At 37.3% G+C, this 16,545-nt stretch overlaps 1 protein-coding gene across 5 annotated transcripts in view; it reads right to left on the reverse strand.

Moving 5' to 3' along the window:
• Positions 1-201: 201 nt before the first annotated feature.
• The window catches only part of LOC114685597 (vomeronasal type-2 receptor 116-like), a 35,337-nt gene continuing 18,993 nt past the window's right edge, over positions 202-16,545 (reverse strand). Inside the window, exons 2-7 of one of the 5 annotated variants that reach the window (XM_028860239.1) lie at positions 16,495-16,497; positions 14,234-14,484; positions 13,124-13,921; positions 11,691-11,918; positions 4,485-4,608; positions 202-1,106 (exon numbers count right to left, since the gene is read on the reverse strand). In XM_028860239.1, coding sequence (XP_028716072.1) covers positions 202-1,106; positions 4,485-4,608; positions 11,691-11,918; positions 13,124-13,921; positions 14,234-14,484; positions 16,495-16,497 — 2,309 coding nt within the window. Of the gene's footprint in view, positions 1,107-4,484; positions 4,609-11,690; positions 11,919-13,123; positions 13,922-14,197; positions 14,510-16,494; positions 16,498-16,545 lie in introns of all 5 variants that reach the window. The other 4 variants (XM_028860238.1, XM_028860237.1, XM_028860236.1 and 1 more) reach the window with 4 other exon arrangements.

Below are 16,545 nucleotides of genomic sequence, written 5' to 3' on the forward strand. Positions count from 1 at the left end.
TCTAATAGCCAGGTCTTGTGGAAAGGTGGTTGATTGGAATTTTATGAGACAATGTACAGAAAAGCAGTATTCATGACAAATCAGGGCATCATCATTAGAAGAATGCTTGAGAGTCACAAGCTAATGCATCTTGTAATGTATCCTAAGAGATGGTTCTGTACCAATACTAAAGTTGTCAGTTTCAGTTAAGGAAATGTCAGTTCAGAATGATGTTTTCTCCTTTAACTTTTGAAGAGAATTTCTCCCTGGTCTTAATAAAATTATGTAGCACTTGGGGAAAAAGATGCATCCCAGGAGGCCAACACTGGAGGCCAGGATGGAGAAGACTTCCACAGCCACCATGGCCTTACCCTTGGTGCTGTGGTAGACAGGGAGAAAGGTGATCCAGACACTGCAGAACAATAGCATGCTGAAGGTCAGCAACTTGGCTTCATTGAATTTGTCAGGGAGATTCCTGGCCAAGAATGCCACAATGAAGCTTCCAAAGGCAAGGGATCCATGGTATCCCAAGACACAGTAGAATGCAGTAACTGAGCCCTTGTCACACACAATGATGATTTGGCCATGCACCGAGTGTGCATCAATTTCAATAGAGGGAGGAGAAACTCCCAGCCAGATTGCAGACAGAATAATTTGGATGAGGGTACAGATGCCAATGATATAGTTGGGAGCCCCTGAAGTCAGGTAGAACCTCAACTTTCTTCCAGGGGCTGTGACTTTGAAAGCCAGAACAACAGTAACTGTTTTGGCCAACACAGTGGAAACAGCCACAGTGAATACAACTCCAAATGTGATTTGCTGCATTACACAGGTAGCTGAGTTGGGTTGGCCAATAAAGAGCAAGGGGCACAAGAAACAAAACATGAGTGAGATGAGCAATATGTAACTCAGATTCCTGTTATTGGCCTTCACAATGGGAGTATCATGGTGCTTGACAAAGATCCCAAAAATCAGAACTGTGAATGCAGAGAACCACAAGGCCATTAAGGCAAGAGCCATCCCCAAGGGATCTTCGTAATTCAGAAAGATCACTGCTTTGTGAATGCACTGGTCCTGCTCTCTGTTGCTATACTGGTCCTCTGGACACCTCACACATTTATCCACATCTGATGGAGAGAGAAATGTATGATTAGTGCATGACAGGACATTTCAATTAAGTGTGTTGAAGAAGCATTGCAATATCTGCATTTGTTTCTGAGGATGTATTTGATGGACATTGCTGCATAGCAATGCTTCCATTTCAAAATATTCATTGTCTTTTGAGGAATGAAATCAAATAATCATTATGTTTTCTCTTTAACTGAGTGTTGATGATGCCATTTGCTATATTATCAGAAAGCACAGCTATTTTAAGTACATTCTGAATACCATGATGAAAGGACTTAAACTGGTGAATTGAAAGAGGATAAAATCATTAACCATTGTTTTGCACATAGTTTATTTTAATGTATCAGGTTGTAGTGCCTCCTGATGTATTTCTGTGTGTTTTATGACCACTGTTCCTGTAATTGATGGAGACTGTGTTTCCTATTTGGACATGTCCTGTGATATGCTTTCTACTTTCAAATGACCAGCCCAAACCCATTGACATAGAAGAAATACTAAACAGAATCAGTAGGGACCCATGGAGTCTGCACAATTCAAGACCAAGTTCTCAACACAAAGTATATTTATTTGCACTAGAGGACTGTGGCCAGGAAATGGGAGGCAAAAACAAGAGACAGAGAATGAAGGAGAAGGACAAAGCAACAAAAGAGAGAGGGGGAAAGGGTTTTAGGTCAGGGAGGACAAAGAACTGGCTCTGAATAGAGAGGACAGAGATGTGGCCTTTAGGAAAATGGAAGTTTATGAAGGAAAAATGGGAACCCCAGGTTAGGATGAAGTTTTAAATTTTGATTGGACATGTTAATTAGGAGATCTACAGGGGAGTTTTTGCTAGTTGAACTTCAATACTTTGGTAGCTTCACCTTGATGACCTCAGGAAAAGAAAGTGGCTAAATAAGGGAATAGACCCTGGTGGCTTTAGGAATGTAGGCCCAGTTAGGGTTTCTATTGCTGTAAAGAAAATCATAACCACAGTAGTTCTTATGAAAGAAAAGATTTAAATGTGTGACTTATAGTTCAGAGGCTCAGTCCATTTTTTTTATCATGGTGGGCCATGTTTGCTATTCAGGCAGACATGGTGCTGGAGAAGAAGTTGAGCATTTTCCATCTTTTGACCCATAGGTAACATAAAGTAAGCTGTCTCATTCTGTATGGCTTAAGCATTTAAGGGCCCTTGAAGTCTGCATCCACAGTGACAAACTTCCTCCAATAAGACTACACCTTCCCCATTAAGACCACACATTATGATGGGGCCAATTTCATTCAAACTTTCACTGGAATCTAATGGATTTTAGCAAGGAAAAGGGAATGGGGGAGTAGCCATATTTGCCATAATCAGCCTCACTAAAGTCCCTTCAAGATCAGTAAGTTGGGTGTGTGTTTGTTTAAGTGTATGTGTGTCTACATGTAAAAATTTCAACAGAGCTGAAATATGAGAGTGGTTGTGTTTATATGAGGAAAATAGGAGGATAAGAATGAGAGAATATTACATAAATATAATTTTTATGTTTTAAAATGCAAAAGTTAAATAAATCAAATAAATATGTCCTCAGTTGTATCCCAACCTGGCATTAGGAATGCTTTATGCCTGAGTCTTGTTCATAAGAATCACTAACCCTAACCCAAAGGTGGAATTCTCTGTATATACTTATCATTTAAATGAGCTACATCTTGATTCCATCATCTTTGGGAATAGACAACCACTATCCTCCTTCATTAATTTCCATCTATGTGACTGGCAGATTATTTTAGTGTACTCAAGTATGAGGTAGATATTGATACAATACCATGAGCACAATAAAAGAAGAAAATTCAAACAAGAGCAACAGCACAGAAGATTTGTTGTGAGGAATATTAACCCATCCATAAATTGTAATCTCCACCAAGTAAAGTTTATGAAATGAGGCTACACTTGCTTTGAATGATTGGATAATTGAATACAGAGATGATGTGCTTCTAGATTTCAAGTCATTTTATCTAGAACAATAAATTTATGGACCCATGTATTTAGTTAATTTGTTTAGTGGAATGGAATGTGGTCTCAGTTGTGAGGAAAAATGTACTGCTCTTGGAGAAAAACTGTATTCAGTTCCAAGAACTTATCCTGGGTGTCTCATAACTGGATGTAACTCTACCTACAGGGGCCTTGGTTACTTTTCATGTGCACCTGCAATTGTGTATACGTAACCACATACATAACAATAATTAAAAAATGATAGAAATATTTTTTGTTAATTGTTGCTGTATTTATTGTTGCAATACCCTTTACTCTTATATGTTTTTATATTTAAAACAGTTTCATTACAGTTTGTGTGATTAAATTGGAGTATGTTGTATGTGTGAGTGCACAGAGATCAGAACATGACCTCTAGAGGTTGTAAACCTCTTCCTACTATATGGGTCCTAGGGATGAATTCATCAGCAGATTAAGTAGCAAGGTGTTTGATTTCTGAATCATCTTTAATGGCCATAAATGTCCTTTACTGTCTTTCATTATAAAGGATGACAGGCACTATGAGAGAAAGCCTATGTGTCTGCCATTTTTCTGTAACCAACGCTAAACAAACAATCATTTAACTAACATGGGCTGTGTAGGTGACATCACCATTTGAATAACTGTGGCTTGTTGCTTTCATACAAAACCATTTTAATCTCCTACTTTTTGACATTATTAACTGTGTGCTGTATATAAACAAATTGACTATCTGACTATCGGTCTCAATACTTCTACATTCTGTGTCAACACTTATCCACAATTCCCTAGATTTCAAATCATATTGAACCTTTAAAATTGGGGCTCTCTGGATATTGCTTGAAATCTTCCTTATAATACTTGACATTTTCTTATAATTTTAAAAGCAGTTATTTCCAATCTTTATTAATCTTACAGAGGACTTAGATTTGGTTTCTAGTACCCACATAAAAGTGTTCAATGGATCTGATACCCTAGTTTTTTCTCCATTGATTTCCTGCATGTACATGGTAAATATAAACTTATGTAAGGTCACATACAGACATGGAAGTAGAAAAAAAATATTAAAGATTCATGACTAGAATCTAATCTACATGTAGTTCCAGAGAGGATTTTTCACTAGTTAAGACATTGTATAGGATCCTCTCATTTTTTAGTTTGATTTTCAAATGTTTCTTTGAGAAAAGGTCACTTACAATGGATTTTCATCGAGTCAAACATGTATGTCACAGCATAGCATAACATGTTACTTAAAGTGACATTGTTAATAATAATAGTTCTATAAAAACTATCTTGGGAAAGTGATATGGCTTATTTTTACATACATCTTTTAGACCCTTTTGTCATTCCAGTGTGTTTGGGAGAAGATGATCTATGTGAAGGATTTATCTCAGCAGCAATCACTTACTTGTCTCATTAGAAACTTCATTTTCTGGGCAGGGGATGCAATCAAAACAGCAGGCTGCAATTCCCTCCTGCAAGAATTTTCTAAATCCAGGACCACAATCAGCACTGCACACAGAGGGTAGCATCTGAGGAAAATCAGACATATGCTGCTATCAGGAGTTTTACATACTCCTCCCATAACTGTATTACATTAGCATGTTAAAATATTGATAAGACTATTTTACATACACCAAATGAGTGACCACATTAAACTTAGTATGTTTTATAATGCCCCAAAAGCAAATGTATAAAAACAATCTGATGTAAAATTGAGCAGCTTCCCAATCTTAGAAATTTAGAAATAAAAAAGGGTTGTTTGCTGTGGGCAAACACCACAGAGTGCAAGCTAATTTTTCTACTTAATTTTCATTACGTTGACAGAAAGACCATTGAAAAGTTAGAGAAAACTCTAACTAAAATATTTCTCTCCAAGGAAGTAGCTGCTCTCATATTATTTATGCATTTTATTAATGGGTAATTCATGTAGGAGTGCCCAGTCCACTGTGGGCAGTGCTCTCTCTATGCAGGGCTATTTGAGAGATCAAGCAAAGCAAGCCATTGAGCAGTGTTCCTTCAGAGTTTACTTGCAGTCTCCAGATTTCTACTTTGTCTTCCTTTTACTCTAACCCATGAGTCTAATCAACCCTTCCTCCTCAGTTTGCTGATGGTCAGTGTTTAGTCACAGCAACAGTGTAGCAAGCTAGGATAAATGGATATCGGAAACATGGGAAATATCTCTTCAAACCTCTAATAGGAAACAAGAACTCCAATAAATACCACTGCAAAGCATGACAAATAAATTGTAAAGAAAAAACAGCTAAATAGGCAGAGCCTATTGCATTTGTGAAGAAGTGCTGGGCTGGTATATATGGAGCTTAACGTGCAGTGTTTCCTGAGGTCAAAGTGCTTTACAAAGGCGGCAAGTATTTGGGGAACTGGAATAAAAGTTAGATAGTTTAAGTTAATTAATGGATTTCTTTAAGTTTATAATACAAAAAAGTTGTATTGATCAAAACCTGGTGATAGTGATCTATATACTGGTTTAGACAACTGTTGATTGTTGCATACTCACTTTGCATTCTTTATTCTGTATTGAGTTCTGTATCAAAATCACATGGCCTCTAACTCTTTCTACACATTATGTTTACTTCCAAATATTCTTTTTTGCTGTGGTTTTCTTTTTTTTTCTAGGGCACCTGTTTTTTATTTTATTTTACAATACTATTCAGTTCTACATAGTAGCCACAGATTCCCTTATTCTCTCCCTTCCTGTCCCCCTCCCCTTCCCCCCAGCCCACCCCCTATTCCCACCTCTACCAGATCAAGGTCTCCCCCGAGGACTGGGATCGACCTGATAGACTCAGTCCAGGCTGGTCCAGTCCCCTCCTCCCAGATTGAGCCAAGAGTCCCTGCATAAGTCCCAGGTTTCAAACACCTAACTCATGCAACGAGCCCAGGACCTCGTACCACTGCCTAGATGCCTCCCAAACAGATCAAGCGAATCGACTGTCTCACCTATTCAGAGGGCCTGATCCAGTTGGGGGCCCCTCAGTCTTTGGTTCATAGTTCATGTGTTTCCATTCATTTGGTTATTTGTCGCTGTGCTTTATCCAACCTTCGTTTCAACAATTCTTGCTCATATACACCCTCCTCTTTCTCACTAATTAGACTCCCAGTGCTCCACCAGGGGCCTAGCCGTGGACGTCTGCATCCAGATTCCTCATCCCTTGGATGGGGTTTATGGCACAACTATTAGGGTGTTTGGCCATCCCATCACCAGAGTAGGTCAGTCCCAGCTGTCTCTCGACCATTGCCAGCAGTCTTTTGTGGGGGTATCTTTGTGGATTTCTGTGGGCCTCTTTAGCTCTTTGCTTCTTTTTTTTCTCATGTGGTCTTCATTTACCATGGTCTCCTATTCCTTGTTCTCCCTCTCTTTTCTTGATCCAGCTAGTTTTCTTGAAATAGGTTCTCACAATGTATTGCTGGTATACCTCAACTACATATGTAGAACAGGTTAACTTAGATCACACATAGATCTGCCTCTCATGCCTCCTGAATGCTGGAATTAAAGGTGTATGCTACCACTGAGCACATTTCTTACATTATTTCTGTATTTCATGTTTACCATTTCTTCTTGTACTTGCTAAGATTAAAGACAATTTTCAAGAAGATTGGAGAAAATGTTTATCCTTCTTCAATTTCTTTTTGAAGAAATAATTTATTTTACTTCAACCAAAATTGCCTCTCCCTCCATTCATCCTGTTCCCTCTCCACACCTCCTTTCTACCACCCTATCTACGCCTCAGAAAGGGTAAGGGCTTCCATGGGAGTCAACAATGCATGGTATACCAAGTTGAGGCAGGACAAATTGCTTCCCCCCTGCATCAAGCCTGAGCAATTAATCCCAACATAGGGTATAGTTTCCAAATCCATCTCATGTACCAGGGACAGATCTTTGTCCCACTGCAAGGGCTACAAACAGACTCAGCTACATAATTGTCACTCACATGCAAGGGTCTTAGTTAGGTACCATGGGGGGTCCCTAGCTGTATGTTTAGAGACCCTAAGCTCCTCCTACTTGGGTTAGCTTTCTCTGTGTGTTGTCCTGTCATTATCTTGACCCAACTTGATGAAATAATTCCTCTACCCCTATTCAAGTGGACTGCCAGAGCTTGGCCCAGTGCTTGGCTATGAATATCTGCATCTGCTTCTATAGTTATTGGATGAAAGTTCTATGAAAAAATTAAGGCAGTAAAACATCTGATTACAGGAGAAGGCCAGTTCAGGCACCCTCTCTAGGAGTCTTAGCTGAGGTCACTTTTGGGAAATCCTGGGAGTTTCTCTGGCACCAGTTTTCTCCCTAACCCCATAATGCCATAATGCCCCACTCTACCAAGATGTCTCTTTTGTTGCTCTCCCTCTCCACCCCTCCCCCAACCGGACCATCCCAGCTCCACATGTCTCCATCCTCTGTTCCCTTTCCTCTTCCCCTTACCCCTAGTATACCCAGGAGATATCATCAATTTCCCCTTGGTGATCCATGTGTCCCTCTTAATGTCTTCCTTGTTACCTAGCTTCTCTGGGGCTGTGGAGTTTAGCCCTATTTTGATTTGCTTTCCATCTAATATCCACTTATGAATGAGGACATACCGTGTTTGTGTATCAGGATCTGTGTTACATTGCTCAGGATGATTCCCCTCATCCAAAGAATGGATAAAGAAAATGTGGTACACTTACACAATTGAGAATTACTCAGCAGAAAAAACAATGACATCGTGATATTTTCAGGCAAATGTATGGAACTAAAAATATCATCCCTGTCCAATTTCTGCTCATTTCTTTTGAGGGAGGGTCTCTATATGCAACCCTAGCTCATATGAACTCTCTATGTATGCCAGACTGGCCATAAACTGAGAAGGTTTTGCTTGAGTCCCCTCCAAGTGTTTTGATTAAAAATGTGCACTGCCACATATGACTGACCTCACTGAGAATTTTCATGGAAACTCTTTGAGTTTCTCTTCAATGTTATCAATAGAAATGCCATGGGAAAAAATTTAAAGTGATCAGGCTGGAATAATAAAAAAGAAAACCTTATTAATCAGAATATCTTCCTTTTATTTTTGTCAGGTTCTTCTTTGTTTTAAATATTAAATCTGAATTGATGCTGAAGTTTGGTAAGAGCCCTATCTGCACATATTTGTATAATCACATAGTCCTGTGCTTGAGTCTATTTTTGTGCAGCATTTACTTAGCAGATAAATCTGCATATGTTGAACCATCCTGTCCCTGGAACGTAGTCATGTTTGTCACAGGGAACAGATCTTTCTGGAGTGTTGTTTAGTTACATTAGTCAGTGTTTAGTTGAGAATATTTTCCATCCATGTCTATCCAGGTGTTTAGTCTATCATTTTCTTTATTATAATCTCAAAATTATTTTCCTCTGTATTTACAGAACGGATCTCTCCAAGATTATAAGTGTGGTTTGTTTTTGGAAGTAAAAATGAATGTTGGTATTTACAAAACAATTTTTTGCTTGTGTATTATGATTAGAGAATGAAAAGTTTAACATTGAATTTTTATTGATAATTATATGCTAATTATTTTCTATTTTGTTAATGCAATACATGATACAGTTTGATAACAGTTGTTTTTCTGTCCAGTGTTCTCATGCTGTCTTTGTCTTCTAGGACCACTTTTATTTATCCTGATTTTCAGTGTGTAGTAGTTCTTCATGTGTCTTCCATAGAAATGTTAGAGTGGTTATGAATTCTTATAACTTACATACATCCCTGAACATTGGTATGTCTCTGTATTAGATAGGGTTCTCTGGAGTAACAGAAATTTTAAAGTGAATCTGAATCTGTCTGTCTGCAATCTATTAGGATGGCTTGTAGGATGTGTTCTAGCTAATCTAACAATTGCTAGGTATAAATAGTAAGTCCAGGAAAGTAGAAACTTCTCATTCCTTGATATTGTATGTCTCAGTTGATCTTTATTAAACACTTAGTTCACATAAATTTAGCTTCTAATGCAAGTGAAGAAATGGAATCACTAGCAAGGTGAGAGCAAGCACACAAATAGCACAAGTTTCAATTTTCTGTGTCCTTATATAGGCTTCCAGCAGAGGGGATAGCCCAGATTAGAGGTCAATTTTCAAGATCAAATGCTTTAATTTAAAGTTGCGTCTTCCCAACTTAAGATCCAGATAAAAGATGTGTCTTTTCCCAGCTTTAAAGATGTCAGTTGAAGGCATGACTTCCTTTTCTTTTTTTGTTTTTTGTTTTATTTAACAGACATGGTTGCTCTTTGTAGCCCTGGCTGTCCTGAAACTTGATTTGAGGAATAGCTTGTCCTTGAAATCAAAGATTCACCTTCCTCTGCCTTCAGAGTACTGGGATTAAGACATGTACCACCATCACTCGATATAAGGCATGTCTTTTTATCTTAAAGATCTGGATAACAAGTGTATTTTCCTACTTGAAATTAAGTAAAAAAAAAACTCTCAAGTATGCCTTCCATACTTTTTAACCTTTTTGAGGTTTAATGAATTCCACATGTAGCCAAGTTTATACCCATGAAGAGCCTCCATTGATTATAAAGGATAACTTTGCTGAGCATAGTAACTGCATTTGGCATCTGTATCTCTAACTACTTTAATTGCATCATTGATACTCTCCCCTTTTAATAGAGTTCATGGCGGAATCTGCTGTTATCTGTCAGGGACCTTTTGAAGAAATGTGTTTCTTTCTCTGCAGTCTTTGTTTCCCTTCTTTTCTTTTATAATTGAAATTTTAAGTAAAATATGTCATGGGAAGATTTTCTTTTTCTGGTATGTCTTTAGAATTTAAATGCTTCCTGTCTCTACATGTACACATATCTCCCAATATTTTGGAAAATTCCATTGTGTTTTACTAGATATATTGTTGATGTCTTGGTAAGTCCTTCTTCTTTTCTTCTGCTAATTGTTTGGAAATTTGTTCCTTTAATCCTATTCCCCTGGTCCCATATATCTTTCACTTGTCCTTATTTTTATCTTTGTCACAGTTTAAGTTTTCTAATTTTTCTGCCCTGTCTTCAAGTCTGCCATCTTGTCTCCAACTTGAAATATTCTGTTAATGAGAATTTGTATTAGGATATTTATTGGATTTATTTTCCTTTCTTTACATATTTTAGTTTGAATTTTTTCATTTGTTTATACCTTTTGAAATGTGTTCGTGTTCTGCTCACTCAGTTCCTCATTGTATGAAAGTTTTTGTGATCTCATTGGATTCTTCTGGAGGTGATTTGTGTCCTCTTTGATATCCTGGAATACTGTTATAGTCATTCTTTGAATTCTTACTTTTGTATGTCTTTGAACATACTCACATTTAAGCCTATGTCTCTGACATTTGGAGTTGTATTGATTTGATTTCTATATAATTTGTTCCTCTTTTCTGCATAGAAAATTTTATGTCTGGGGAGTAGAGCACTGCTTGAATTGTTCCTAATCTTCTGTATGCCTCCAGTGGATGTTTTTGTAGTGCTCAAGTGAACTTGGTTAGAAAACACTTGAAATTTCATTCCTGCTCTCTGAATGGATGGAAAATGCAGTTTCTATACCTTCAGCTCATATATCCTCTTCCCTGATAATAACTTTACTTGTCATTCTGAAAAGTAATATTTTTTCTAGATTTTATACTATCTGTTCTTCATGAGATACAACTTTATATCAAGCTTGAATATTTTTTTGAAGTTAGCTTCTTTAAATTTCAAGCTAAATTATAGATGGGAAGTTGGATTAGGATACCATAAAATTACCCACATCCCAAGTCATACCTATATCATACCAAGACTTATAATAGAAAAAATCATTTATAAATTTTCAAAAACCATTTATTTTGCTAATAACACTTCCTCCCCACACACATATGGAAATTAGACACACCCTTGTTTGGGGGACCGTAAAAGAATTAGTGGAACAAAGAAACATTCCTCTAGTGAGCAATTTCGTTTACACAGTACATGCTTCAGGACTGGAGAATTGTCTCAGCTATCTGTAACAATTGCTGATCAGGTAAAAGGCCCAGTTTGATTTTTAGCACCCACTGTGTGGCCCAGCACTGTCTCCACTTCCCAGGGATCCAAGTCTATATGCATCTATATGCACCAGGCATGCCAGTGTGGCAGGGACATATATGAAGACAAGATATCCATACACATTTAATTGGAAAAAAAGTGTAGTGGGTAGCCATTCCAGCTTGGATCTGGAAGTTCCAGCCGCCATTGAGCCTCTGGCAACTGTCACGCCTATGAGGCAGGGTGAGGGGAGGCGCCTGGAGACCCGAGAGCAGGATGGGCCAGCGCTCCTTCTTTGTCGGGACACGGAATGGTGAAGGTGAACTGTGCAGAGTTCCGGAGAACTTTACTAGAAATAAGGTAGTACAGTGGTAACAATCAATTTTTTTATATATTAAAAACCAGAAACCTATTGTAGAGAGATAAAAATTCACAGTATGTGTGGCATGAATGTCTGAGACCCTCAAAGAATTAATAAAATGTCACATCAAAAACTGAAAAGAGAAAATATGAATTAAAGGCCAGAAAATGCTTCTCAATGTGACAATGTATTTCACCACCTAACAATGTTACCATGGTGTTACAGAAATGATTACACTTAGGTCAGACCCACCTGTCTATTTCCTGTGGACCACTCTATCACATCTTCATATATATTCAGCTGTTGACCATGTGGAAAATATGGACTATACTCTCCTATCTTCACCTTAAATCCAAATCCATATGGCAAATTCCAAATCTGGAAAATGTCATACTCTCCCTGCTGGTTTTCTCTCTGGTTCATATTCACTTTTTCTCCAACAGGATTTTTGAAATGAGTCTTCCTCAGAAAGGAGTGCAGCTGAAAGAGAGGCAGCATTCTATATTGTATGTGCCCTTCCTTGATGTCAGAAAGCATATACTGATTTCATCTTAAGGGCAATATTATTGAAGGTGTCCAGGAGAGAAATACAAGAAAAGTAAGTGGATAAATGAAAGTGTCATAACATTCCTAGAATTAAAGTTCTTTCAGGGGAAACTACAAAAAAGAAAACCAGACATGCATACAGGTACCAAACATTGATATGAAAAATGCACACACACAGAATGAGAGAAAGACACACGGACAGAGAAAGAGACTCACATCCATAAAGACATAATACATCATACAGCGACATAAAACATACACACACTTACATATATATATATATATATATATATATATATATATATATACACAAAGAGACATACACAGATAAAAGCACCCATACAGAGAGACATTGACATGGGCAAATTTATACTCTCATTGAAAGAGAGATTGACAGACAAAGATACAGATAGACACACTGAAACACAGATACACAAATGTTCTAGAAATACACAAAACACACAAATAGTCAAAAGCAGACAAGTGATAAAATAACACACAGGAAGATATATACAGAAACATATTCCCATACAGAAAGACACTGACACAAGACAAATTTATGCTCAGTTCCACCAGATAGATATGCAGACAGACAGAAACACATATATACACAGCAACACAAATATACACACAGAAACATACACCCATACACAGTGGGAACCATCCATCCACACATAAAAATACACATGTATGTTCAGAAATGAATTCTAGCACTGTTTCCTGTGTAATTACCCTCAGAGTGCCAAAAGAGTTCCCCAGAGCCTACAGTGGAAGACAATCTGTTGAGAACATTTAGAAAAAACATCCGATACACTGATTACCACATATTTGACAGCTGATGAAGAAGGGCTCTTCTTCTTTTCATGGAGTGGATTAATGAGGAAGGATTGTTAGGTTTCCGGATGAACAGGGACAATGATATTCAGATGTTATGAAATATAATTACTAATATTCCTTGATAAATTGTGTCTTCCACTCCACTGCTTTTGCTTTAAGATTTATACCAAACTCTAGATTAGGTTTTCAGAAATATGTCTATTTTATTACACATTTACTAATCCAGTAAATCAGAGCATCTGACAGACTGCAAGGCAATGATATTGATGACACAATATTTTATCCAATAGAAGAAACACTACCTTCAAGCAGTTACCATAGTGTCCTTTCCCATCATCCACCTGTTGAAGAAGCATCTCATGGACAGCATGGGCCACAGTGTACACAGCATTATATATGTCATAACTGTCATCACTAAAAGACATGCCGAAAGGCTGTCTCATTAGCCATTGCAATGAAGCATTGGATGAACAATTCTTCAGTGTCTCACACTTAGAAGGTGAGACCTCACAGTTAAAGTTCATCCATCCCAGCCTTGTGAGGTATTCATCTGAGTATTTGAGAGGATTCAGTGTCTGGACAAACTTTTTAAAACCAGAAATCTCAGAATGGTGTTGTGCAAAAGCTAGTGTCCCATAGTATGTGTCAAGTGTTAAGTCTCTCTTATTTGTAGTGACATCCCACTGTGAAGTGGTCATCCATATTCTCTTTATACCTAGAGATTCCCACATTCTAAAGCTCACAGCTAGAGTACTGTCTGTGTCACCATAAATGATAACTATATTTGTGGATGATGTCATGATTTGGGTATAATACACTTCTGCTCTTGACATGTATACGTGCATGTTGACTGGGATCATACTCACAAAGGCAAAGCAGACTGTATTTTTTTCCATCTCTCTTCTCAAATGTGATAGAAATTGGGTACCCTGATCATTGTCTAAGATGGCCAGTCCTATCCAGTTCCAACTGAAGTGAAGCATCAAAGAAACCATGGCCAGGGGTAGAGATGTGTCCTTGGGGGCCATCTGATACAGATAGGGAAATTTCTCGTGATCACTCAGGATAGGATGGAAAGGCCCATAAGTAAGCTGGAGGATCTAGGACACAGGGGGATGTATTAGGTAGCATGCACTCCTAAGAACTTGTAAACAAACATTCAACAAAGAGTTCTATAAAAATCTCTTACTATTACTTCCTTCCTCATCTCAGTTTCAGAAAAGGAAATGAAGCCCCATCAAGTCTCTGAAAAGTACCCTTGACCACATTGTTTAACGTAAGTGTGAGGTTAGTATCCTCCTTACACCCTTCTTTGCCTCTGGGAGTGGTACCAACAGAGTCACGATTTCTTGCAGACCGCGCCACAAATGTCTCACCTGTTGAGATCTGTAGGGGTCCAGCATTGTCCCAACCTTTGCAGATGTTGCCCAGTCTGGTCCACTCAGCACCGTTACACACATAGTCTTTTCTTTACAATTATAATTAGGGAGAAATTGTTGATTTTTTTCAGAAAAAGGCATGCGACTGTATAATTTTGACACAGTCTTACACCCACCTTCAGGAAATTCAAATATGAATGACATATTTGGCAAAAGATCAGGGTTCCTATTGACTTCATCCAGGGAAAAAGCTAAGGCCAGTGGAAAGTATTTGTTTTCAGTTGGTGTTCTGGAAAAGGGTATGGTGTTTATTATGAACAGAGATTTACAGATAATACTTTGCAGTCAATAGAAGGACTATAACAAACTGGATGATATTCCCAACCACCCCCAAATACTGAAACAAATGTCCTCTGCTCTGTGGTTGGAATGACATAAGAAGCTGGAAGCTTATAATAGCTTTTACATTTCATGAGAGTGCATCTCCCATAAATAACATGAGCCATTGGCATCTTCCACATACAGTAGTGTCCATTTCTGCCTTGGGAGTTCTTACTTAGCAGAGAAAGACAAAGACACAGTCTTTATCCAAGCAGCAATCCTGATCACGTCTTCACTTTGGAATTATCAAGCAATATGAAAAATACATGTGATGTACAAACGAATGATATTATGGCATTTTCTTATGATTTTAACTGACTTGGCTAAGACAATTAAATAATGTTTTATGATCACACAATAGTTTGTATATTTGGCTCTTTTGTTTACAATTTTTTTATAATCAGTGGGCAATCTAGTTAACATTTACCTTCATATCCTTTTTGTCTTGTTGTTTTATTTTTCTGGTTTATCCAATGCAGGTGTAAAATTTTTATTTTGGAGATTTGTTTTTAAATAAATTTAACTACCAGAGATGTATTTGGTAAAGATATATGTCACTATTCATCTGTACATATGGACAGTACTATTGCTTATTTAGGCAATAGTTGGGAATGGATTATATGCTTTTGAATGGCACCTTCTTCTAGAGCACACTGGCCTGGAATGTATGGGAATATGCCTGCTCCAGATCCTGAGTGCAGAGATTAAGGGCATTTAGTACCTCCCCAGTATTGTTCACCTATTTTATGTTTTCACAGGCAAGTTATATATTCACACTTAGTATATCTGGTCGACATATTTTTTCTAGGAAACATCTCCTGACTATCCACTTACACTAACACAGAATGCATATCCTACTGATATTTACATATGCCATTATTAATTCTTTATAAAATAGAAGACTATAAAGTGTGAAATGTATGAAAGATTGTTTATGATGGTATTTTTGTAATAAAAATGAGTAATATACAGTTGGGTGTGAACAATACCAACTTGTATTTCTGTTTATCGGAAGAATGATAACATAAGTTTCTTTATAGTCAATTCAAATCATCTGACCAATAAATATCAAACATACTCATTCATTCTGAATGGTTCATTCAGAGTTTAATACAATCTCATTTCCACTTAGAAATTGTACCACTGTGTTTTTATATGTATAAAAAATAAGATTTGCCCGTATATTTTTAAAATAAAAATTACTTTAATGCTTCTTTATTACAAGCCAGAAAAAAATATCATTGAAAATTTCAGTATCACACAACAGGAATTTGTGACTAGAACTTGTGAAGCTCAAACACTAAGTACTGCACATTAACATTCAGAAACTTCAAATAACTGAGCCATTAGAGTGGGCAGTGAGCCAAAGTAGTGTGTTTGATAACTGCCATCAACAATCTACCAAATGAAATGTGTAAATGCACAGTATCACAAAATATGCAGATATAATAAGAATAATTACAGAAAGTAAGCATAGGAGGTAATTGGGATGTAAGTGTCAGAGAATAAACAATTTAAATATAAAGAAAGAAGACAAATGTTTATTAAATAATGGCAAAGATGTGCAAATAGGTAACTCCTCTAACCCTGTTGTCAAGTGTCTCCAAGTAACTCCTACCACAGCCATCTCTCAGGCAAGTGACAAGGGAAATGACAGTCTCACTTTTCAAACAATGCAAACATATTATTTAAATTCTATAACTTCATTATTTACTAAATAGAGAGTGAAGAACTGAACTTGGAAATTAAAGGCCAGGGTTTGTACATGCATGTAAGTGAGGCAAGGAGAAATAGGAAAACATGATATTCACAGTGAACATGTCTCCTACTTCCATTCTCGATGAGGCTTCAAAAGACATAATGGAACCACATTCAGAGTGTCTAAAATAGTAAGTGAACATCTGTATGAAAATTCTCTGCAGCTAAGTGTGCCACAAATATTAGTTGTCCTATCACATGCATTA

Source organism: Peromyscus leucopus, chromosome 1 (genome assembly GCF_004664715.2).
Source record: "Peromyscus leucopus breed LL Stock chromosome 1, UCI_PerLeu_2.1, whole genome shotgun sequence".
Lineage (NCBI taxonomy): Eukaryota > Metazoa > Chordata > Mammalia > Rodentia > Cricetidae > Peromyscus > Peromyscus leucopus.